The 27,510-nt window shown below is 34.5% G+C and overlaps 1 protein-coding gene across 2 annotated transcripts; it reads left to right on the forward strand.

Moving 5' to 3' along the window:
- Positions 1-223: 223 nt before the first annotated feature.
- Positions 224-27,236, forward strand: LOC308653875 (olfactory receptor 5H19-like; the record flags this gene model as incomplete). 2 transcript variants are annotated; one of them, XM_081302632.1, is made up of 2 exons in its annotated part: positions 224-385; positions 26,472-27,236. In XM_081302632.1, the coding sequence occupies 2 exons, from the start codon at positions 224-226 to the stop codon at positions 27,234-27,236; spliced, it is 927 nt and encodes a 308-aa protein (XP_081158758.1). The 2 variants fall into 2 exon arrangements, with proteins under 2 accessions (XP_081158758.1, XP_081158757.1); XM_081302631.1 differs by lacking the exon at positions 26,472-27,236 and having other exon boundaries at positions 224-1,147.
- Between the last annotated feature and the right edge of the window lie 274 nt (positions 27,237-27,510).

Genomic DNA, 27,510 nt, shown 5'->3' on the forward strand with positions numbered 1-27,510 from the left:
AAAATATCTCTTGTTCCCTAAGTATTAAATTATCAGTTTGATAATTCATTGTGGAGAATTGAAAATAGATATAAAATAGACAAAAGTAAAATTTTAAAACTACTAATCAGATGAGAAATATCTCTTAGGAACATATAATCACAAAAACAATCACTGTTGTTATGATTCATTTTTGACTGTTCTGTTACTTGATCTTACATTTTAGTGATTGTCCAGATCAAATATGGCAGAAGAAAATATGACTCTGGCGACTGAGTTTGTTCTCATGGGACTTACAGACCATCCAGGGCTGCAGGTGCCCCTGTTCCTGGTGTTCCTTGTGATCTACCTCATCACCATGGTGGGCAACCTTGGCCTGATTGCTCTCATCTGGAAGGACCCCCACCTTCACACCCCCATGTACTTATTCCTCAGTGGTTTAGCCATGGCTGATGCAAGCACTTCATCCTCTGTGACCCCCAAGATGCTTATCAACTTTTTATCTAAGAATCATAAGATATCCCTAGCTGAGTGCTTAACACAGTTTTATTGTTTTGGCTCCAGTGCTACCACAGAATGTTTCCTTCTGTCAGTGATGGCCTATGACCGCTACGTGGCTATTTGCAATCCCTTGCTGTATCCAGTGATGATGTCCAATAGCCTCTGTAGTCAGCTTATAGGTGCTTCATATTTAGTTGGTTTTCTGCATTCAGCAATTCATGTGGGTTTGTTAGTTAGATTAACTTTCTGCAAGTCCAATATCATACATTATTTCTATTGTGGAATTTTACAACTATTCAAAATTTCTTGTACTGATCCTACAGTTAATATACGTCTGGTTTTAATCTTTTCAGCCATTATACAAATCTTTACTTTTATGACTATTATCATTTCATATTGCTATGTCATCTTTGCTATCCTGAAAAAGAAGAATGAAAGGGGCAGAAGCAAAGCCTTCTCTACCTGTGGGGCCCATCTGCTCTCTGTCTCTTTGTTCTATGGCATGCTCTTCTTGATGTATGTGCACCATGGGTCTGGACCAACTGAGGACAAGGAAAAAATGTATTCTTTATTTTACACAGTAATAATTCCCCTGCTAAATCCTTTTATTTATAGCCTGAGGAACAAAGAGGTTATAGGTACCGTAAGAAAAATTATGAAGAAATAAATGTTTGTCACAGAGCTTTCAGACTATTTCTTTCCAGTCTTAAAGAAAAGCCCCAGTGCTATGAATTAGCCACTACTCTGCAATTTTAACACACAGTCCATAAACTCTGCATGAAGGAAACCAACTTTACATTATGTGTCCTTGGATATGGCCCCAGTGCAAGTTTGGTAATATTGCCCATAAGAAACTTATTTGAAAACATTGTGCTCAATTTTATCTAAGCTTTTAGCTTTGGCCAATTAGTTAGATTACCTAGGGACTTCCATATTTACAAGAAATAATTGGCAATTTTATAGTGAAACAGTGAAAAATGTTTATTGAGAAATAATTTTAACTGATGCTGGCATATATATTTACTTATATATTTAAATAAGCATAGCCCACTCTTCTGGATTTGCAAATTAATAAGTCTTTGTGTTTCTCTGCCATGCACAGAAATTCTAGCTGAGTTTTAAAAATGGAATTCTCTTTTTGTTAGCATACATTCTTATGGAAGAATTGTATTGCTTAGTTATAAAAATTAGGAAAAGTTGGATAATAAAAAAATATTGGTGGATCTTCAGAAGAAAATTGGAAGCTGGAATGAATCAAGTACGGAACATCAAAATGATTCATAGATCATCTATACAACTGAATGTATTTTATCAAGAATATCACATGTGACATTATATTTATTAATGTATAAATATTAAAATATTTTGTGTAATAAAGGTGATTTCAGAGATCAGCCTTATGATTGCATTGTTATTCCTATGATTTGAGGTAGGACTTGACTGGGCAGAAAGCAAGGAGACTAGCTAAGAAATAAGAAACAGATTTGCTATTAAAGATAGGAATAAAATATGTGACAATGATTTCTATGTGTGTGTGTAGAGAGAGAGAGAGAGAGAGAGAGAGAGAGAGAGAGAGAGTAAGAGAAAGGGGTGGGGAATTTTTTTCTTTATTAAAATGATCATTTTCCTGAATAGTAAGTAAATTAATGAGTGAGATTTCACTGGCACAATATTATATTTTACTATTATTATATAGAAATAGTTTTCTCAGCTTTTTAGTAAAACAGTCATATTTCTTGAGCAATGTGTTTTTTTCAGCATATTTACTTTGAAAAAATAATAATACCAAATGAAAATTTAGGTTATTTTTTTTGAGGAATGAATGTATGCTTTTGCTTGAGCATTTGTAAAACACTTTAGCTTTTAATAAGTCAACAGTTCCAAGAAAAATACCATGAGATTTATCTAAAGAATAGACATACAATAAATATTTTCTATCATACATCTATCAAAAATGTTTCTTGGAAAAACTCAAATTGTCTACATTGTCTTAAGATTGTTTCCAGTAGGTCTTCAATAACAAAACAAAATAAAAATGTCTTTAAAAATAATCCACATGATTTAATTTGTTGTCTTTTAAATTTGATCTGTATTTGCAGGAAAGTTTCAGCAATATCATATAGTATACATGAATCATTGTGCAAAAGGTAACTAAATCATAATTTTCTTAGCATATTCATTATTCTATTTAATATATTATTTTTATAATTTATTATTAGTATTTTAAAGGTAATTCTTAAATACTTCCAATGATTTATGTCAAAAGCTAAATTTTCTTCATTTACATGGTAGAAAATTTTTTAGTCAGAGTACATGAAACAAAAATATTTTTCACTTTTTCTTTAACTTTTAAATTACACATATAATATGTAATTTATCAGGATTATTTTAAACAAAATCTCAGCTATTATAAAATATTATCATGTATGGAAACTGTTATCAATTTAACTGTAATTTTTTCCTCTACATTGAAATTCTCCCTGAGGAACTGACATTTAGACAACCTTGAAATGGAATTCTCTTTTTGTTATCATACATCCTTAGGAAGAAATGTATTGCTTAGTTAGAATAATTAGGAAAAGTTGGATAATAAAAAATATTGGTGGATCTTCAGAAGAAAATTGGAAGCTGGAATGAATCAAGTATGGAACATCAAAATGATATATAACTAAATCTGACTTAGCTAAGATGAAGAAAATGCATACAGTAGGATATGACTCATGAGATATTTCCTGGGAACCTGGCAGGTATTATATTATCAATTAAGTGATTGATAACAATGCATAGTAGTCATTTAGTTTGCTGGAATTGGTCTGAACTGATTGCTGATCTGAAATCATCATAGGTATATTGTTACACTTATCAAGATTTTATATGGTATAATGTACTGAATATAGATGCACTGACAATGGAGGTAAGTCATATATCCCTCTAGATGCAAGATGATAAACAAATTACTTATGTTAACTCATACTGAGAGACCCTCGACCTTCATGTCTCTGTGCTAATTTGATCTGTACTGATATCAGATTGCATTTAGTGATGGGGCATAGGAAGGTATATTTGGGTATCCAAGCCTTACAGTGCTGCTACTTTCCTATGTGGTGTTCTTGCTCAAAGCTACATATACCTGGATAATATACTTGGCTAAATAGACATTGGGTGAGTCTATCACTTCTTGTGAGTTTGGTTGTCACAGAACACTTTAAATCTATGACTGTGGTCTTATGAAATAACCAATGTGCTAAAGGATAAGAAAAGAGAATCTCTAAGATTGATACTGGTTTGACTTTGTTTCAGTTGAGACTCTTTTTTAGGCAAATTATGGGGGGCAAATATTATGAATAAAATTTAGATAATATAGCTTCAAACCTGTAGGATTAAGCAAAGTAAATTAATAAAAGCAAACAGGAAAAATGGCTAAAAACACTGTTTAATTCTTATAATAGCATTATCAGAATAGGAACCCTATTAGGAAAATCCAAATAAATAAATCTGACTTAGCTAAGATGAAGAAAATGCATAAAGTAGGATATGACCCATGAGATATTTCCTGGGAAACTGACAGATATTATATTTATCAATTAAGTGAAATGCAACATATTTGCTGTCCAATGGTGGAAGAACAGGGCCCAATGACCTAGAAAGTAGATTTCAGATAAATAATTAGGGCATCTTGCCATCAGATGAACAGTGGAAACTTGATGAGTTTTTGCTAACCTAGATACTGTGACTGCATGATCAATGGAGTAACATTGTAATAGGGAGTCAATTAAGTCTAATGGAGGGAATTGTATGGCCTGAAAACTATGAACTTTAGTATGTATTCTCATTCTAAATAATGACACACAATGGTTAAAGTAAAAATTTAATAGGCTTACGCTAAAAAGAGTGCCTGCCTAATTGATTCATCTAAGGGTTGATGAATAATCCCTGCAGAGGTAGTAGAAATGTTCTAAATGAAGATACTTTAGATTTAATATATATAAAACATAGAATTATTCTTGATGGTAAATGACTAATATAAACTATAATGAATTTAATGGCAAGGTAAGCTCATCATGCTTGATGGCATTACATAGTCTTCCTTTTAGAAGAACAGAGCATTATATAGACAGCCATGACAAACTTGTTAATAATCTGATATTCCTGAGTCTCAATGATGGAATAAAATATCTGTGCTATTAAAAAAAAGAAAAAGTCTAGCTGTATAGTCTAGACATATGGAATTTCTTATGGGTAATAAAATTAGGAAGAAATAGAAATAAATTGGTGAAGTTATATATAAAATATGGTGGTGACTTATTATTTAGAAGGTGGAAAAGTCCTGGCAGTTCATTCAATTGTACTTGCCTCCTTGTAAAGACTCTATTTTGTTTATTTATTTCTGTTTAATATGTCCAAAGGTACTGGTAAAATAAAGCAGGTAAAAAAGGTATACAAGAGGCTTCTAGTTAAGGCAGCAGAGTGAACATTTCACAGTCTGCCTGCAGTACTTCAGCTGGGAAATTCAAAGTATGACTGATCAAACTTGAATTGCTTTGAGGTGATGAAAGTTTTCTGATGTTATAGAAACTGAAACACAATACATGTTACTATGGCTTGTATGTTGTTTGAGGATTCCCCAAGGGTCCACTGTGATTGGGAGGTTTGATAATCAGAGTTGTAGTACTGGGAAATGCTGTAATATATGTAATGCTGTAATGATGTTTAAAGTCGTAGATGATAATTTTAATGGTAGGATAATGGCAGTTAATTTAGTTTGTTGTGGAGAGATTTGAGGCAGTTGGTTTATCATTAATAAAAACAAGTATTTTTTTGCTTATCTTTATTTGTATATATTGTTAATTGATTTATAAGAGAAATGCTAGAAATCAAGGGAAAGGGAAAATGTGTAACATGACATAACAAAGAGAATTGTCCATCAAGAGCCATGTGAAAAGCAATTGGTGCTAAAAAAATTTGTTAATGTAGTTTGATAGTAGGAGAAAAACTGTAAGCATGGGAGAAGTAATATTGTTTTTTTTAAAATAAGTAAGGCATAAAACATGAATATTTGTGTCTGTTAAAGATAAAATTTTAGTATGACCATTAACAATTAATTGAGTATACATATCAGCAAAAGGCAAAATATTATGGACTGAAAGTGAGGAGAATATAAGTATTTTAATACATGCCGCAGTCTGGCTGGGCACAATTCAGGAGCCACTTGTCAAAGGAAACAAACTTTATTTTTAGAACTAAAAACACCAAACAAAACAGCTCCTCAGGAAAAACCCCTCAGAGCCCAACTGCCACCACCGGCCTCCCACAAGCCTCTCACCCCCACACAACCCTCACCACCTCCCACAATCCTCCTGTTCTTGAGGCCGATTGGCCGGGTCGTGTGGGCGGAGCCAAAGAAGTCCCCCAATGAGCAGCTCCGTGGAGGAGCCAATCAGCTAGATGTTGCTGGGGCCGCTGTGAGCCAATCATCAGCTGGCAGTCTGAAGGGCAGGGAAACAGCCCAATGAACATCACCGCAGAGGAGCCAATCAGCTAGATGTTGCTGGGGCCGCTGTGAGCCAATCATCAGCTGGCAGTCTGAAGGGCAGGGAAACAGCCCAATGAATATCACCGCAGAGGAGCCAATCAGCTAGATGTTGCTGGGGCTGCTGTGAGCCAATCATCAGCCGGCAGTTGGAAGTTTGCTGGCAGCTGGAAGTTTGCTGGGGCCCCTTTGGCTGTGGCTCTCAACATCTCCCCCTCTCTGTTTAAACAACAAGCATGTGGCTTGGGGACCGTGCCTGCCTTAGGTTGTCGAATACTACATATGGTCCTTACCCGTCTTCGGATGAGCTGACCTCAGGGCGTCAGCCTCCTGTCTTAGGTTGGTACCATTGTAATTGGATCTTACCCGTCATTGACTACCGGTCCAGTATTCAGCCACACCTGTGGAGAGGTCTTTGAAGCAGAAGGGAGGAAGATACACCAAGCCAATTGATGGCTCTTGTTGGAAAAATTGTACCACCAATGACATCATCAGCAAAAATACCCCAACACTACCACAAGTTGCTGCACCAACAGATAGTTCACAATGCATAGTCTAGGCAAGTCTAGGCAAGTTCTGCACATAGTCTAGGCAAGTTCTGCAAGCAGTTCAGTGATGGCTATTGCAGAAGCTGTAGATTAGTTTTATCTTTGTCTTCACCGGCACTGGGATGAAGATAGGAATTCTAGCAATAATGGCTAAAGAAAAAATTATGTAACATTCCATAAGGCACTAAAAGAAAACAATTTTCTTAACAATTTACATTGTCTTCACCGGCACTGGGATGATGATAGGAATTCTGGCAATAATGGCTAAAGAAAAAATTGTGTAACATTCCAGAAGACACTAAAAGAAAACAATTTTCTTAACAATTTACATTATCTTGAAGAGAATTATTAAATATAATGAAAAGGTAAGGTGAGAATTATTAAATATAATGAAAAGGAAAGGTGAAAGTAAACAAACAGATCTGTTAACCTCCTTTTTTGTTTACATATTAAAACAATTCTTAATAGTTATTTACCCAATTTAAATTAAACCATTTAAATCACGTGAATAAAAAAAAATATTTGGATCCATTTTTTCATGAGCGCTCATCATATATGATATATGGACATACGTACATTCAAACATATAACACAAAACACAAGTGTGCACACATAATATAATACATATAACACATAACATAATAGTAAAGGCCTTATAACTTTTTACAGGTGAAATCTCCATTGCAATGTTTAAAAACTCTATAGTCAAAAAAAAAAAAAAAATAGAACTGATCAGCAAAACATTAACCTAGGTCTGTATGAGCTCAAAAAACAAAATAGAACTTCATGATATGGGAAAGGGCAATAATAAAATAGATATTGAAAAAAGCATCCTGGTTCTGTCGCAGATGTAAGGATAGCCAAATTGGAGTTTTGGATAACAGCTGTTATGGATTTGAGCCAAATCATCTTCTTTTTGGTCTTTAGAAATCGCTTTAGTTAATCTCTCTGGAATCCAAATCGGCTGCTGTTCTCCCTGTGGAAATACACAAACAGGCCCCCAACTCCAGACAATCACTAGGTCAGGACTTTAGTTAATCTCTCCAGAATCCAAACTGGCTGCTGTTCTTCCTGTGGAAACACACAAACAGACCCCCGACTCCAGACAATTACTGGGTCAGGACCTTTCCATTGTCCTGTTAGAATATCTTTCCAAAATACCTTGGGCTTATGTACATTTTTTGGACACATATGCCTTTCTGTAGCACTAAGTCCTGATGAATCCAAATTTAAAAAGTTTAGAGTAAAAAGGGTTATTTTAAGTTTATCTTTGGGGAATATATACCCCTTCCCAATTCCGTCTTTTTGCTTTAATAAGTACATTTTAATAGTTTGATGAGCTCTTTCAACTATGCCTTGTCCCTGTGGATTGTATGGGATTCCTGTTATATGAGTAATGCCAAATGATGAGCAAAATTGTTTAAAAGAGGTAGAAGTATAACCAGGGGCATTATCTGTTTTTAACTGTTTTGGAATGCCCACAGTGGCAAAATTTTGTAAGCAATGAGCTATAACATCTTTAGTTTTTTCTCCGGCATGAAGGGAGCCCATCAAAAATCCAGAAGAAGTATCAACTGTAGCATGCAAATATTTTAATTTTCCAAATTCTGGCAAGTGTGTGACGTCCATCTGCCAAATATGGTTAGGTATCAATCCTCTAGGATTGACTCCAAGATTAACTTGTGGTAAAAAGGTCACACAATTTTGACATTGTTTTATTATTTGTCTAGCTTGTTCCTTAGTTATTTTAAAATGCTTTTGTAAAGTATTAGCATTGACATGGAACCTTTTATGAAAATTTATAGCTTCTTCTAGTGTAGAGAAAATATGTATGTCATGTGTAGTTTTATCTGCTAAATCATTGCCCAAACTAAGGGCTCCAGGCAATCCTGTATGTGCCCTGATATGTCCTATAAAGAATGGATCTTTTCTGTCCCAGATTAAACTTTGTATAGTGGAAAACAAAGAGAAAACAGTAGAAGAAGGGGAAATCCTACCAGCATCTTCAAGGGATACTATAGCATTAACTATATACTGACTATCAGAAAATAAATTAAATACAGAATCTTTAAACATCACAAAAGCTTGTAATACTGCATTAAGCTCTACCTTTTGAGCTGATTGTTTGGGTACTAAAAATGTAAAAGTTTGATCAGGTGTAACTATTGCTGCTGTACCATTATTTTACCCATCAGTGAATATATTTGGAGCATTCATGATAGGTGTTTTTTTTGTCATTTTTGGAAAAATTACAGGATGCAATGACCAAAAAGACAATAAAGGATTAGATGGTAAGTGGTTATCAAATGAAACATTAGATTTGCACATGATTATTGCCCAAGTATTTAACTCATTAGCTAATTCATCAATTTGATTCATAGTATATGGAGTAATAATTTTATTGGGAGAAATTCCAAATACTCCCTTTGCTGTTTTTATTCCTTTGAGTATTAATTGTCCTACAGCCTCAGGATACCTAGTAAGAATAGTGTTAGGAGAATAAGATAAATGTATCCATAATAATGGACCTTCTTGCCAAAATACTCCTGTAGGAATATTTTTGTTGGTAGTACAATAAATAATAATGGCAAACTTATATCAATTCTATCCAAATGCATATTTTCCATATATGTTTCAATGATTTTTAATGCCTTTCTTGCTTCAGGCGTTAACATTCGGGGTGAATTTGGATCTGATGGACCTTTTAGGATATCAAATAAAGGTCCTAATTCTCCTGTTGGAGTACCTAGATAAGGCCTTATCCAGTTTATGTCTCCCAATAACTTTTGAAAGTCATTAAGTGATTTGAGTTGATCTACTTGTATTTGAATTTTTGGTGGACAGACCATGGTTGAGGATAATAGAACTCCTAAATAATTAATTGGAAAATTTAATTGTACTTTATCTATTGCTATCTCTAGATTATAATTTTTTTAATAAATTTGTAAGTGTGGCATAACATTCTAGCAATGTGTTTTTAGCTTTGTGTGCTAATAATACATCATCCATATAGTGCAATATTTGTAGTTCAGGATTTTGATTTCTAAGTGGCTGGATTACTTTGTTAACATAAATTTGACACATAGTTGGGCTGTTAGCCATCCCTTGAGGGAGTACTTTCCATTCATATCTCTGATCAGGACCTTCATGATTTAGTGCAGGGATAGTAAATGCAAAACGTGGACTATCCTCAGGATGAATTGGAATTGAAAAAAAACAATCTTTAATATCTATAACTAAAACCTACCAAGTTTTTGGCAAAGCAGACAATTGAGGAATCCCCGATTGAGCAGGTCCCATAATGACCATTTCATTATTAATGGCTCTTAAGTCTTGCAATAATCTCCATTTACCAGATTTCTTTTTGATGACAAAAATGGGAGTATTATGGGGAGATACAGAAGGTTGTATATGTCCTTCCGCTAATTGTTGTTTGACCAGATCATGGGCTACTTGTATCTTTTCTTTAGTCAAGGGCCACTGAGGAACCCATACTGGTATTTCTGATTTCCATGTAATTTTTATTGTCTCAGTGGCCCTTTGTGAAAATCCAACCCATGTCTGTCTGTTCCTTGATCTATTTGTATTGGTGCTGCTATACCTTGTTCTTGTTTTTCTAATCTTTTTCCTTTCCTAAAACCTTGTCTAGCCATAATAGTGGGTGCATTTTGATTGGTGTTATTTGTTAATGTCAAACCTAATTGATCTAAGACATCTCATCCCCATAAATTTATGGGAAGATGATCCAATACATATGGCTGTATAGTTCCTTCACATCCTTCAGGATCCTTCCAATCTAATACCATTGCACTTCTATCGGGATTAGTCGCCACTCCTAGGCCTCGAAGCATTTGAGTGGCTTGTTGTAATGGCCAATGTTTTGACCATTCTTGACGAGAGATGATGCTAAGGTCTGCACCTGTATCCAGTAGCCCATTAAATTCATGTCCTTGAATATTTAGTTTTAGCATGGGGCAAGAATCTAAATTTAAAGAAAGCATAGCCCAATCTACACCTGTGGAGCCTAATCCCTTGGAACCTCTTTCTACAGCATGACTGGAAAATTTATCATGTAAGCTTGGTATTATTAGTAACTGTGCTATTCTATCTCCTGGTGAAATTATTGATATACCGTTTGGAGAACTGGCTATAATTTTTATTTCACCTTCATAATCGGGATCAATTACCCCAGGACTTATCAAAAGTCCTTTTAGAGTAGAAGAGCTGCGTCCTAATAATAAGCCTACTGTTCCTTTGGGAAGAGGTCCTTTTACCCCTGTGGGAATGATTTGAACTCCCATCTCTGGAGTTAGTACTGATCTGGCGGAGGCGCAGATGTCCAACCCTGCGTTCCTTCTGGTTTGTCTGATGAGGGATCTGATGGACAATGTGTCCTGGGCACTACCCTGATGGGGTTGCTGGGTTCCTCCAGTGCTCCGTATATTTGTGGTTTGGGGCCCCGGAGCATTGGGGCCCCCTGTCCATTTTTTGGCAACGGAGCCCGATGCCTTTGTCCACGATATTGTGGATAAACACCTTGTCCTTGTTCGTTTTTTGATAATGGAGTACCCTCTATGGTGGTTTGAGAACGGCATTCATTAGCCCAATGTAATGGAGTACCCTCTATGGTGGTTTGAGAACGGCATTCATTAGCCCAATGTAATGGAGTACCCTCTATGGTGGTTTGAGAACGGCATTCATTAGCCCAATGTCTCCCTCTATGGCATCGTGGGCAAATACCCGGTATTCTACTCCTTTGATACCTAGTTTTGTTAAACCCTCCTCCTATGGGGCAATTCCTTTTAAAATGTCCTGTTTCCTGACAATTGTAGCATGTTCTTGGCCTGGTATATAAAGCCTGTTTTACTGCAGCTGCCACAATTTGCCCTTGTTCATTAATGTCTCTGGCATCTAAAGCCTGTTTTACTGCAGCTGCCATGACTTGCTCTTGTTCATTAATGTCTCTACATAATTTAATATATATGTTTAAATCTTCCTGTTTCCATGGTCTAATGATATCTCTGCACCAACGATTTGCTTGGTCATAAGCCAGTTGTTTTATTAATGGCATTGCTTGTTCTGTATTCCCAAAAATTCTGGTAGCTATTTGAATAAGCCTGTCTACAAATTCAGCGTAAGGTTCATTAGCTCCTTGTATTACCTTAGATAATTGACCTTGTAAACCTCCATGTCCTTGTAAAGTCTTCCATGCCCTAATCGCCTCTGCAGCAATTTGTGAGTATACGGCAGGATCATATGCAATTTGTTGCTGCTGATCCTCATAAGGCCCCTTTCCTAACAACATATCTAGATTTCTCTGAGGATAACCAGCTGCTGCATTTCGCTTAGCCGTGTCCTTGCAAAATTCCTCATTGGCAACCTTCCATAACAGGTATTGACCTCCATTTAGCACAGCTTTACACATATTAGCCCAATCTGCTGGCGTCATGTTCAAGTTGTTAATGGATTCGACCAAGCTTACAGTGAAGGGTGTTTGAGGACCATAGGTTGTTACAGCCTCTTTTAGCTCCTTTACTGTTTTGAAATTTAAACCCTGGTAATTTCGCTGCCCTCAATGCTCTCAGGTGGTATGAACACCCATTCATTTCTCTGAAGAAGTGTCAATGTGTTATTTGACATTGATGTAAACAAAACACATCTGGACTCATGCTCTCAGAGTAGGTCACCATGATCGTTGCCATTCTCAATGCAACAAAACAGCTCCTCAGGAAAAACCCCTCAGAGCCCAACTGCCACCACCGGCCTCCCACAAGCCTCTCACCCCCACACAACCCTCACCACCTCCCACAATCCTCCTGTTCTTGAGGCCGATTGGCTGGGTCGTGTGGGCGGAGCCAAAGAAGTCCCCCAATGAGCAGCTCCGTGGAGGAGCCAATCAGCTAGATGTTGCTGGGGCCACTGTGAGCCAGCTGATGAATACATACAATTTTGATTATAAATAGTAATTATTGTTGTAAAAGTATACTTTTTTTAACAAAAACTACTGATGGTAATGGAATATTAGATATTGAAAGTTGATTTATCATAATTGTTGACAATTTTTCTTAATTTTTTGTAATGTCTGTTTTAAGGAGGGAGTTAAATAAACAATGGAGGCAGAGACCTATCAGTTTTTTAACAATGGAAAAAAAAGGAGAAAGCAGTTAGGCATCAGCTGTAATTTTTAATTTATTTATTTAAGAAGTCATGTTTATGAAGAGCAATCTTATTTATGTGAATTTATTTTAATTGTAAAAATTAAAAATATTAGAAAAATGTAAATGATAGCATTAATTTTTTGTGTTTAAAAAATTTAGAAGCAATGGATATTATATTACATTTTAGACATTTTTTTAAGACTTTGGCCACCTAGAAAAATTTGTGGAAAAAAATATGAGTTAGAATTTTAAAGACATTTATATTAGTTGATTTGAATTAAACTATTTGGATTTATATATTTATTTAAATGTTAATTGATGAGTGTTTATTTGTTTAAATGTCAATTTGATATTAAGTATATAAAATATAGACACAGGATAGGCCTGTATAATTGGAAATGTCAGGTATAAAATTTAATAGTCATGATGAATACTGAAATTAAATGTTTTAAAAAGCTGGATATTTTTGTCCATGATAGTTATTAGATTTATTTTTAACATCACCATGTTTATGTCTTTCTAGGGATTTATTAAAATAAATTTTTAAATGTATTTAAGAGTTGACTTTGGAGAATGGATAAACATGAGTGATGATTTGTTGTGGATTGGAAAGGGTAGCGTATGGTAGCCACAGGGAACTTTTGGACACTTGTTCATTTTTGTTTCCTACCATAAGAGATAGTACTGTAACATCAGTACCAGTATCCAATAGCTTTGTAATTGGCTATTTATTTAAACAAGGAGTTAATTTAGGTCTGTCTTTAGTAATTGGTAAACATGTTTCAATGACAGTAGAGTCAAACCTTGTATTCCCTTTTATTTAAAGGTTATTGAGTTGAAACATAGGGAATCACAATCAACTGAGCAATAGAAGATTTTTTGGGGTAGGTTGGAAAAACACATTTCCCCTCCTTTTTTCCTGGGTTGGTATGTCACAAATTTTTAAATACAGTAAAAGGTAATTGCTATATTTTAGTTGGCTAGGAATTTGTTTAATAGGGCAAACAGCTAAAGTATATATTTATTTCCTCCTGCATTTGTCATTCACACTTAGTCAAAGGAGATTTTACTGGGCGTGGCAGAGGTGGGGGAGGAGAGTGCTGTGAAGGCAGAGGGAATGCCTCCAAAACACAGACTGTCACAGCTGTTGTTAAGGAAGGGGACATTTGAGAGGACTTAGAAATAGCATTTTGACAAGGATCAAGGATAATATCTTGGATGAAGAATGAAGGATTGAAAACATACAATAAGCAGAATAAAGGAAATATAGTTTCTTATCAATTTTATCTGATGGCTTGAAATGGATCTTGACTATACTAGTTATATGTTAATGTTTGGACTTTATTATCCTGTGACTGAAGTAAGGGGCTGTGGATCAGTGGATGTATATTAGTAGGACACATTTCAATGGATTAAGGTGTTCATCTTATAATTAATACAATATCCTGGGCAATAAAGCCTAATACGTAGACATATCATATCCCTCAATACTAAGAAAGTAATGGTTTAAGTGTTTGAATTGACAATTTAAGTAGCTCATAATAAGAACAGTTTAGCTGTCTTGACTTGAGATACAGAGGAAGAAATATAAAAATGGTCCATATTACTTATACTTATTAATGCTGATGTTTCTGTAATATTTGAGGTATAAAGATATATGTACAAAAACTGCAGTGGACATTGGCATATCTATCATACTTTTTTCCATTATTAAGAATGACTTGAAATTTTTGTAGATGTTGAGTAGATGCATTCAAATGTGTAAGAAAAATTTTCAAAGGTAAATCTACTTTTCATCCATTTAATCTGTTTCCACAAGTATTGAACTTTCCACAAATTTCATTGAACTTCCACATATCAAAATTTTATGGTCATTAAATATATCTCATTTAACAAATTTGTACATACCCTATAGTTGCAGAGATTTTATCTAGTGTTTTCTTCTAGATATTTTAGTGTTTTACTTTTAACATTTAGTTCTAAGGATTATTTCAATTTATTTATATGTATATCATGAATAAGAGTTGCAGTTAATTTTTTCAATATAGTTAGCCAGTTTTTCTAGTAGTATTTATTGAAAAGACTATCTGTTTTCTCATTGAATCAAACTAGTAGTGACTGAAAAATCAACTGCCCATATGTATCGTTCAGAATTCTCTAGAAAAATGGAAACAAAAAAGCGAGGTATTTTAAGGAACTCACTTTTTTTTTTAGAGAGAGAGTGAGAGAGGAGAGAGAGAGAAAGAGAATTTTTAATATTTATTTTTAGTTCTCGGCGGACACAACATCTTTGTCGGTGTGTGGTGCTAAGGATCGAACCCGGGCCGCACGCATACCAAGCGAGCGTGCTACCTCTTGAGCCACATCCCCAGCCCTTAAGGAACTCACTTTAACCATTATTAGGACCATGTGTTCAAAATCTAGAAGGCAGGACTACAGGTTGAGAGCTCAAGGCTGTTTGAATTTTTCGAACTTATTTCATTTTTGCAAAATTGTTTGACATTATTTGATCTGTCTACTTACCGAACTATATGTATATCTGAATATACAAACTTTCTACCAAAAATTTATATTGGATTTCATTGATTATGTCAACTAATTTGGGGTAATTTGAAATCTCTAGAAATAGTAAGTTTTTCATATGTAAACACGATACATATCTTAACATATTTAGAAGTGAATAATTCCCTTAAGCAATGCTTTATGGCTTTTAGTATGTACCTCTTGCACACATCTTTCTAAATACACACCTGAGAATACCATGTTTTTATGCAACTGTGTATGGTGTTTTGTATTAATTTGATTTTCTAATATTTGTGCCAAAAATTTATAATACATATTTATAAGTTGACTGTAGTTTATTTATTCATTTTATGTATTTCATAACTACAATTAAAATTCTATATTCATGAGTCTTAATCATGTATGTACAAAAATAGTTCTATTCTGTCCTTTCCAATCTGCAGGCATTACATTTTTCCCCCTTGCCTTAGTGCACTGACTAAGGCCACCAGTATCATCCTGCCTAAAAAGAGTGATAATTGTTATCTCTGTTTTGTTCTCATTCTCAACTAGTGGGGGAGAGGGATTGGCATCAGGGACAAGGACTGAAGTATCAGCAAGAACTTTAGCACCTCAAATGGGACCTGAGAGCAGCCCCTGTTCCAGCTTTTCTCCAAGGAACCACACTTCCATGCTGAGGATTCAAGGTGCTGGTGAAACTATTAGGAGCCAACTGTAGGAGAGTTAGGAGATAGGTGAGTTTGCCTCGGGTTGAACCAGAGAAGCTCTTCCTCTGAGTAAAGGGATAGATGGAGAGATCCTCCCAGCATATGCTGAAACTCCTTGCTTCAGGGAACTCCCCATTTCTCTCCCTAAATGGTACAGGTTGCTCCATCATGGTCCACTTTGAGAAAAAGGAATCTGACCTCAGTAAAGTCCTGACTCCCTTGGCCATTTGGTAAGTCCTCAAGTGTGCAGGCCAAGACCCTTGATTCCACACATCCGATTCTTCTTTGTGGGAACTTCTGGTCCCTCTTTCTGAGGACATCTGTGATGCCACTGGTATAGGAGTCAATGGGAATTGAAAACCTAGGGATATTTACCCCCTTTTGGTCTGTTCTCCCTTTTCATCTGTTTTCTGGCCTTGGGCTTGGGATTTCCCTCTGGTTGTCTGTTTTGTTGTATCTGTTACTGTAAGACACAGCCAGTAGGTAGTTTTTTGGGAAAGATCTTGGCTAGTCAATTTAAAGGTTCCCATCTGTTGGCCATGGTTTAGGGGCTTCTCTCTGATTGTCTCTCTGTGTTTCTGTTAGTACAATCTTGCAATTGGAGTTGGTCAGTCAGAGGTACAGTGAGTTGAATAAAGAGCCAACTATAGGTATAAGTCTATACAAGATAATTTTAACTGTAATGATCTGGCTTTTAAATAGGTTTCTGTATTATTGTACAATCTTGCAGTTGGAATTGATATATCAAACATAAAATAAGTGGAAGAAATTTGTACATGTGGGTCTGTCTGTTTTAAAGTGTCCTGTCACCTATGGTTTTAATGATCTTTTTTGTCTGTTTTTTTTTTGTCTGTTACTGGACCTTTAAGACATGGGTCATGCTGCATTGATTTTTTTAAATTAATATTTTTAGATATATATGATATAATATCATTATTTTGTTTCTTTATTTTTATGTGGGGCTTAGGATCAAACCCAGTGTTCTGCCACTGAGCCTCAGCCTCAGCCCCATCCCCATGCTGCCCTGATCTTACCAGTAGTCTAAACCATTTACTGTAACACAATCTGGGATTTGAATGGTTTTTATGAATTATTATACAATCTTGAGGTTGAAGTTGGTCTGTCAGGGGTAAAGTATATGAAAGAGAATCTGCCTGTACAGGCATTTATGCAGTTTCACTATAAGAGGTCCGAACAGGCAGGAACTAATTTGAAGTTGCCAAAAGGCACTGCCTCTTCTGTTTAAGGATATTAGAACACCAGAAGAAAGAGTTTTTATCAATGTTTTGAACCCAGCGTGGCACTAGCAGCACTATTTGCCAGCCTGGTCCTAGGCAGACACAGATGAACTCCTTGTGGGCCAAGGACACCAGCCCTAAACTGGGAAAATTCCAGAAAACTTGCCTGGGCTGTAGAAAAATGGCCAAAGAGAACTTGGCTTCTGCCCTGCCCTCTAGCCCTTTTTGCCTCTGGAGGATAGAGTGTGCTAGCCACAAAAGATCTGGCAGTAGGTTTCAGCACTGTTAGTTTATGACCTGGGGAAAGGAATAGTCTCCCCTTTTAAGATCTGACAGGTTGTCCCATTTTGCAAGGGGATATTCATCACTGGGGCAAAGCAGTTATTGCTATAATAGTATCCCATCAAACTAAATACCTGGGTAGACCGACAGAATAAATGACTACACCCAGAAAAGAAAAAGACAGAAACTAAGGCCAATCCCTGTATTGTAGGCAGTCTCTGAAAAGGGATCTTCAAGGAAGCCTATAAAGGAAGAAAAGGGCCTCCTCCATTGAATATCAATATGCATAGTATAAGAAAAAGGCCCCAAAGCAGCCCCTGGGTACAATTGTCAGTGAAGAACTCACTTAAAGTTGATGGCATTGAGATAATGATAATGGAGACAGGTCAGGCTCAAAAATATCCTGTGCTCTAACACCTTGATTGTAACTTGGGAGAAAAAAGATTAAGGCAGAGTTTTTTGTATATGCTGGATTGTGCAACCCTCACATGGGATGAAATTTGTTGTGTAAATAAAATGCACAGATAACATTCATAAGGTTGATTTCAGAATATGAATTTAAGGAAGAGTTTAAAACTAGAAAAGAAAGTTATATGCATGAAAATATTTTAGTGTGAAAAATCAGAAGGTAAAAGAAATACTTCTGGATAAGAAAATATTTTGTCTGATAAAGTGACATTCTTGTGTTAAAATGAAATATGAATGAGGACAAACCTAAGGATGTAAGTTGTAAATGTCTAAGTTGCAGAAGGTTTGTGGAAGGCGAATCTTAAAGAATTTGTGTTTGTGATTAAATTGGCTACATTTAGCCTAGTCAAAGTTATTTGGACATTAATTTACTGATATGAAGCAAAGTCAGAAACATTGATCTGCTCTTATCTATGGATATTTTCTAGTATTTGTTAGGTTTTATTACTTGGGAAAACTAAACCTTAAAGGAATTGGGGTCTGTACCTGTTTTAAAGTCTTAAATGACTGCTTTGTAACTGGTTAAACAACCAACAGTTATTTAGGTTATAACAGTTATTTAGATTATAACTGGTTAAACAAACAATAGTTATTTAGGTTGTAATAACCCAAAATATATGTGACTAAGTATGTGTATGTATCTGAAAACTATCTGTCTAAGCCTCATCCAAGTGTTATATAAAAGTTTATAAAATGAAAGTTTATGCAATTTACAGGCAATATAACCAATAAGTGCTCTCTTTTATACATTGTATCTCATGTAGAAGGGCCACACTGTTGTCTGAAGACCTGTCTTATATCTGTTTGCTTTGACTAAGTCAATTTCTATGATTAGCATTGTTTGTTAAATATGTAAGAGATTTAAGGCTATACTTTTATTTTTGTTAATCCATGCAGACCTATGATTATTACCATATGCTCTGCATTCTAAATTGTACTTTAAAAGTTCAACTTAGTTAAATGTAAAACTTAGAAGAGCATTTTGCCAAGTTGGTTCTCTTAATTGTCCATGCCCCACCTGATAGAGAATAAGACTTTGGGTTACTTCCCCCAACTTCATCCCCCTCAGCAGGAAGCAATTCAGAGATATCATCACCCATTTACCATAGAAGTGGAATGTAGAAATTGACAGTGGGGAACTGTAATAGCAGTCAACTTTATTCTTTGAATATAGCACTTGCTGCTCTGCCTCTGCAACTTATTTTTTTAAATGGACATGCTTCTTTCTCTTCTGATCTTCCTGCTCCTCCCTAGTCTCTCTCACTTCTTAATCTCAAGGGAAACAGAATTACCTTTCTTCCTCATTTTAGATAGATTTATCTGTCCTTGATTGCAAACACAGTACAGAAATGAAAAAATCCAGACTTTGGGGATGGTACCAGAAGATCTCAGAAATTACTATTTCCCAAATTAACAAGTGAATTACAACTCCAACAAAGAACACATGGAATGTAGCCTTTTTATCACCTCTTTAAAAGCCTGTTCCTGCTGATGGGCAGATTCACAGCCTCTGGGACAGGAGTCCCCTGTGTTTCTTCATTGCTAGCAAGGCAATAAACCTTCTTTCACTTTTTCTCAAAACTGTGTCCTCATTATTGGATTGGCATTGGGGACAAGGACTGAGCTTTCATCAACAAGATAACTTCATGACCATGGGCACTCATGATAGATTAAGGATTCTTATAAGAAGAGATACCAGAAAACTTGCTCTTTTTTTTTTTTTTTTTTTGGTCAGCCATGGGAAGACACAGTGACCAGCAAGCCAGAAAAAGTCCTTCCTTAGATCTTCACCATAAGACTTCTGGCCTTGAGACAGAGAAAATAAATTTCTGTTATTTAAGTCAACCATCTATGCTATTTTGTTGTGTAAGGAAAAGCAAAAAGAGACATTGAAACAAGATGCAGAGGCAGGGAAGATGGCAAAATGGCAGAGAGGCCAAACTGCCAACTTTTATTTATATCAATAGGTTACTTTATGTCATTAATGCCATAACTACATTATTATTTGGTGTTCCTTATTCTCAGGAGCTGAGTATCTGAGATCAAGGTCCAGGCAGATAAGGCCATAGCACAGGGCCTCTTCATGAAGAACATTACCATAGCAACTAGATATTGCACCTGTATTAGTTATATAACTAGCTTCTAGGAGAAACTGCCCAGCATTCCAAGTGTGGGAAACAGAACGCCAGTAACCCGCCCCACCCCCAGGAGTTTGCTCACCAGAGGAAGGATTCCCTGTACATTTCCATTGTTGTGTTTTATTTGTCCCACTCTTATTTGATTCATTTTACTCTTCTGTTGCATTCTTTTGTATTGTTTATTAAGAATTCAATTTTGGCTGGGCATGGTGGTACATGTCTGTAATCCTAGCAGCTGGGGAGTTTGAGTTCAAAGCCAGTTTCAGCAATTTAGCAAGGTCCTGAGCAATTCAGAGAGACCCAGTCTCAAAATAAAATACAAATAAGGGCTGGGGATGTAGCTCAATGGTTAAGTGCACTTGGGTGCAGTCTCCTTGGTACAAAAAAAAAATCAATTTTACCTCTAGTATCAGTTTATTAGTTAAACCTATTTTTTTAAAAAGAATATTTGCTCTAAGTTTAGAGTATGCAGTTTTAATTTATAACAATTTACTTGAAAAAATAAAATTTTCTGTATGTGTTGTGTAAGAACTTTCCAACAGTATACTTCTCTCCATTTTGTCTCTTTTGCAAAATTTGCAATTACTATTACTTGTGCTTTAAAGAGTCAGTTCTTTGTAAAGACACTAGAAACCTAGAAAATAACACTTTTTGTATTTAGTCATATCTTTATACCTTTTCCTTTACAAATTTTCATATATATATATATATATATATATATATATAGTAACTTCATATATATATGTATTGTAACTAATAAATAAATAACATATATATGTTACTATAACTAATAAATTATATATATATATATATATATATATATATATATATATATATATATATATATATATATATATATTATTGTGGGGATTGAACTCAGGAGCACTCAATCACTGAGTCACATTCCCAGCCCTATTTTGTATTTTATTTAGAAACAGGGTCTCACTGAGTTGTTTAGTACCTTGTAATTACTGAGGCTGGCTCTGAATTTGCCATCCTCTTATGTCAGCCTCCTGAGCTGCTGGGATTACAGGCATGCACCACTGTTGCTGTACTTCTCTTTAATTTTTGAAACACATTTTCATTTAGTCTTCTAGAATCACAGTTTCTTTTTTATTTCAGCCATTAAATATGTTTTTTTTCTTAATTATTTTATGACTTGGAAATTCCTGACAAGCTATCTACTTATTCTTGTTTTTGTTTCTCAGTGTAGGATGTGGGTTTTCTTTTTTTCCTGGATACTGTATTTTTCTTTTTAAAAGATTTGTTCTAATTAATTATACATGACAGTAGAATTCACTTTGACATTTCACACATAAATGGAGTATAATTTGGCTTGTTGTACATGATGCAGGATCACACTGGTCATGTAGTCATATATGCACATAGGGTGATAATGTTTAATTCATTCTATTATCCTTCCTACCCTCATTCCCCCTCCCCTCCCTTCACTCCTTTCTGCCTAATTGGATACTGTATTTTTCAATCATGTCCTTCAGATATTTGAATATGTGCCTTGGTACAGTTTTGTTTGTATTTATCTTGTGTGGGGCTATTGACTTTCTTTGATCTCTTAATTTATATTTATCATAAAATTGGGCCATTATTTCTTCAACAATATTTTTGGCTATTACCTTCCTTCTGGGACACCAACTACACATAATTAAATAAATTTAGTGAATTAATTTATATCTTAATGAGTATATTTAATAATATTGTATTATGCTGAAAATTTGTGAAGAGTATATATATCATGTGTTGTCAGAAAGCACATCAAAAAGGTAACCAGCCAAGTGATAAGACTGATATGTTCATTTGCTTAATCATCTATGTACATTAAGCATTACATACTATAACTTAAATATATGCAATTCTTATTGAAAACAAGAGTTAAAATTAATTAATTAATTTAAATAAAGATTAAATGGAATTTATCCAGACTGGAAAGTATTACATGTTCTAAAGATTGATATGATTGTGCAAAGAGAAATCCAATGGAATCTACAAAAACAAACAAGCAAACAAACAAAAACTATTGTAACTAATAAATAAATTTATCAGTTCTCCAGAATGTAAAATCAATATTTAAAAATCAATTATATTTCCATACTAGTAATAAAGTCCGAAATATAAATTTAAAACAGTATATGCAATACTTATGAGAATTTATAAAAACAGTGATAAATCTGATAAAAGTTGTGCAAAACCTATACAGTGAAAAATAAATTTAAAAAAAACTTCTATGAGAGATTAAAGATCAAAATAAATAGAAAAATGTTTAGTGTTTTGGTCAGAAGAATTAATATTGAAAAACATGTCAGTTTTCCTCAAAGGTAAGTATAGATTAATGAAATCACAATCAAAATCACATTTTGCTGTCTTTCAGAATTGACAAGATGATTCTAATATTCCCATGGAAATGCAAGGGATACCAAATTGTCAAACAACTTTTAAAAAGTAAAACAGAGTTAGAGGTACAATATTATCTGATTCTAAGACAAGATAGAACTTCAATATCAAGACATTGTATAATTCTTATAAATACAGACAAATGTCCAAATCCACAGTGCCCAGTAGAACAACTTCACTTGTCCTATGGGGAACACTGGTACTCTTAGGGGAAATTCAGATCTCCACGCTTTTTAGTTCTGGAAAAAAGCACATAATTATTCAACTGGCTGATACATGTGTCCGTAGCAAACTTATATAAACAAAATTTTACTGAGACTGGAATGTTAAACCTCCAAAATCAATCAACTGCTACTTTTGTTATTACCAATCCTGTACTACTGTGATTTTTTTTCTGCTTTAGAAAGTCCAGAATATTTTAAGGATCTCTGCAATTTATTTGAAAATATTATTGGTAAGAAGGAAAGAATTTTTATAGTATATACTATTATTTATACAGAAAGTTTAAAATATTGCTTAATTTATAATAATTTTAAATTTGGATTCCAACATAGCTGGTGTAAAATAATATTAAAAATGAATAATATATATATTTTATTATTGTCATTATATATGGTAAGAAAAATAAGAAAAAAAATAGTTTAACCTGAATTGTTCTCCTTAGTGATGCTTTATTATCTTTTTAACCATACTATCATCATCATAACTTTTAACTTCTGAACTAGAATGATAAGAAATTTAAAATTGAGTTTTAGTACATAAGAAATAATGATTATTATATAAACAATTTCTCTGATTCCAATAAAAGACTATTCCTTTAATTAATCATATTTTCTGATCAAAATTTAAGATCTGTCACTTAAATCTTTGCTCCCCTGAGCCTCCATCCTCTTCTGACAATACCTAAAAAATATGTAGAAAATATCCCTCCCCTACATTTTGTTGCATTTATGACTTCATTAAGTACCCACAAAAAAAAAAGCTTATTTGAGAATTTTCAATTATTTTGTGACTTGGGACTGTACAGAAGTAAAACTCTTTCATACAAAAATTCATTTAACAACTGGAAATACTGGTGTTATATATATTGCCAATATACAGAATTTAGTCTTTGTCTGAATTTTATTATGCCAAGAAACCAAACCAAACCAAAAACAACTGGAGGAGAAATGTTTTTTTCAAATAAAATCAGCAAGTTTTCTAGAGAAATTTGTTCTAATTGTCATAATAATGAAAATAAAGTAACATTTAAATATTAAAAGAAAAATCAGGCCATGATATCAACAACACAAAATTTATGAAGTAAAATTGAAATTCAAAATATGTTTTCAAAGGCATATTCAATAGCAAACTGACTTTGGTTTGTAGGAAAGCCTCGAAGACTCTCCTTTCATTTAGTTTCTGGCCCTCTTCCTCTGGTACTTCCTCTCTCCCTGTGCTTTGACTTGTGTTTCTGTGTCTTTGTTATACTCTGCCTATTTCTTTTCCCCCTTTTTGTTTTTCCTTCACCCACTCAAATTTCACTTTTTACTTCTTCTGTTCTTTTTCTCTCTTGAGTCCTTCCTCACCTCTACTGTCACTTGTTTACTCTTTTATTTGAAAATTTTTATTAGGATGTGTCCTACAGGAAAAAAGATCACAGTGGACAGTAGACAAATGCCTACTGTCCTCCATATTTCTCCAAACACTTTCTATTTCCCTTCACTGTAGTGCCATGTTTCCCACTTATTTCTTATTATTTTCTGACCTCAACAGTATCACAGATAGGAATCTGGTCTCATCAAAGCCACTAACATTTTTGAAAATTTCAACACTTAGTGACCCCCACTGATTCCTGGTCCTTCTAGAACATTTAATTTGGCATTTGGTTCTGTACATCACTCTGTCATTTTTAGTATTTTTCTCTCTTTAGGATAACATCTTTCAATGTCCAGTTACACTTTGCTCAGTGTCCCTTTCTTGTCTCTCCTTGGCCTCACAGTGAAGCTAGCCTGGAATTTTGATTGGCACCAGGAAATAATTTTGTTGAATGGAAACTGATGCTAACATAGAAACACTACGGAGATTGGAGTAATCAGATAGAAAAATGGGCAGGAACAGAAAAGGCAATGCAGTCAACCAATAACCAAAATTATGTTCTGATGCACTAGTTCAATGAGGGTTGTAACTGCTGTTGAACTTCAGATACCGCCGCTCACACTATCACTGCCATCTTGGTGAATGGAGGATACTTTTCCTGGAGTCTTAATATTGCTACCTTGGCTACCTATGCTACTAAAATTATTTTTACTGTGTGAAATTTTGTCTGATTCTGTTCATATTTCAAGCCCAACCTGGCTCTGGTGGATTTACTTGGATGAAACTAGGCCAAGCTCCTTGGATGTACATGTGAGGTGAATGGAAAAGTGACTTTCTAGTTTCTTGCCTTCTACATGGCCACAGCCTGACACCAAGACTATATGACAGAAAAGGTATTGAATGTGGACCTTGTAGTAAATGCTTTCCATCCCCTTTTTATAATAATATAATATATAATAATGTAAGTTCCTTAATGTCTTCTTTGTCTTTATTCTCTTTTCTTTGTGTATACATGAACCCATAGGCCATTCATAACACTGCCTTCCAATTACTCCAATGACATCCACATCATTATCATTATTAAGCGTTGATAGATTCAATACTACTTCGGACATACCACTTGCATGTTCAAAGTTCTCAATCTCAATTTTTAATGACCATCTACACATCTCATTAAATGATTTGTCTTTCCTCTACTGACCTCCCATTCACAGGTGCTATGACACTGCATACTAGTAACTCTATATTATAAATTCTTTTTTTAATAATTATTTTTTAGTTATAGTTGGACACAATACCTTTATTTATTTATTTTTATGTGGTGCTAAGGATTGTACCCAGGGCTTCATACACGCTAGGTGAGTGCTCTACTGCTGAGCCAGAATCCCAGCCTCTTATGAATTCTTTTTAATCTATCTCTTTGTGCTCATCACTCTCAATATCATATCACACATGGTCTGATCACTTCAGATGCATTTAAATCACCTGGGGATTGTTTTTAAAAAATGCAAATGATTTTAAACTACTTAATTAATTTTTTCTAATAATATCTCACAATCTGTTTTTTTTGTACAAATATCCCCAGACATTTCTGATAAATGATTGGGTCTGAAAAACTGATGCCAGTTTGTCCTCCGAGAAACTCATCTTCTCAACTGCCATATTTTAAAAATTATTTTAAATATATTTTTAATGCTGCTTCCTAATTTAAAATTTCAGTGCCTAAAAAGTTTGTGCTTTATCTCAGTTGAATAATATCAGTATTGTTGCATTTAATTCTTTTCACAATTCAGGTCTTCCAAGTATCTTTTCCCTGGACCTTGCACCTGTGACCCACATTAACATTGTCTCTCCAAATTTAACATTGCTTTCTTTTCTTTTTTCTTTCTTTTTTTTTTTTTTTTTTTTTTTTTTTTTTTTTTTTTTTGTGGTGCTGGGGATTGAACCCAGGGCTTTGTGCATGTGAAGCAAGCACTCTACCAACTGAGGTATATCTCCAATCCAACATTTCTTATAAGACCTCTTGTTTTTTAAATCTGTTAATTTATTCCAATTTAAATAGAAATAATCAAGTTTATTATATCTCTTTAATCTGTGGTATAATTTCCCTTACATTAACATTAAATAAAATTGAAAGGGCATTCTGATAAGTGCATGGGTTTTATTCTACTGCTCCAATTTTCACATTCTAAAATTGTGAATGCTTTCTTATAATACTATATTTCATTTTAGGGGACATCCACTGAGAATATGGAAAAGGACAATGCAACTTCACTGACAGTATTTGTTCTCACAGGACTTATACACCAACCACAGTGGAAACTCCCCCTGTTCCTGCTGTTCTTGGTGATATTCCTCATCACCCTTGTGGGGAACCTTGGGTTGATTACTCTCATCTGGAAAGACCCCCAGCTTCATATCCCCATGTACTTATTTCTTGGGAGTTTAGCCTTTGTGGATGCATCTATATCATCCACAGTGATTCCAAAGATGCTGGTCAACTTCTTAGCTAAGAATAAATTCATTTCTCTGTCTGAATGCATGGTACAATTCTTTTCCTTTAATATCAGTGCAACCACAGAATGTTTTCTCCTGGCAGCAATGGCTTATGATCGCTATGCAGCCATATGCAAACCTTTACTCTATCCAGTAATAATGACCAACAGACTATGCATAAATCTGTTAGTCTTGTCATTTGTTGGTGGACTTCTTCACGCATTCATTCATGAAGGATTTTTATTCAGATTAACCTTCTGTAATTCCAACATAATACATCACTTTTATTGTGATATTATATCATTGTTCAAGATTTCCTGTACTGATTCTTCAATTAATTATCTAATTGTTTTTATTTTCTCTGGTTCAATTCAGGTTTTCACTGTTTTGACAATTCTGGTCTCTTACACACTTCTTCTCTTCACAATCTTAAAAAAGTCAGCCAAAGGCATAAGAAAGGCTTTCTCCACCTGTGGAGCCCATCTCTTATCAGTGTCTCTGTACTATGGTCCTCTTCTCTTCATGTATGTGCACCCTGCATCTCCACAAGTAGAGGATCAAGATATGATGGTCTCTCTATTTTATACTATCATAATTCCTCTATTAAATCCAATTATATATAGTTTGAGGAATAAGCAAGTCATAGATTCAGTGACAAAATTTTTAAAAAGGAATGTTTAGATCTCATAATACTCTTTTTGTTGAACAGTGGCAAAAATGTTCAAGTTGAATGTGGTTGTATTTTGGTCAGTGTTCAAAGATTTTTGCACTTATAATTGAGTTAGCCTTTTAATAAAGTATAAGTAACTAATAAACTCCATAAAACATTTGCTTATGTCTTTCAAAAGCATGCAAGGATTTTTATCAAATGTTATAACTTACTAAAATAATTTCAGATAAGAACACTTTATAGGTTTAATTGTTTTTTTTTTTCACTGTGGCTTCAGATGCATTA

The sequence above is a fragment of the Spermophilus citellus genome (assembly GCF_964194105.1).
Source record: "Spermophilus citellus genome assembly, chromosome: 7".
Classification (NCBI taxonomy): Eukaryota; Metazoa; Chordata; class Mammalia; order Rodentia; family Sciuridae; genus Spermophilus; species Spermophilus citellus.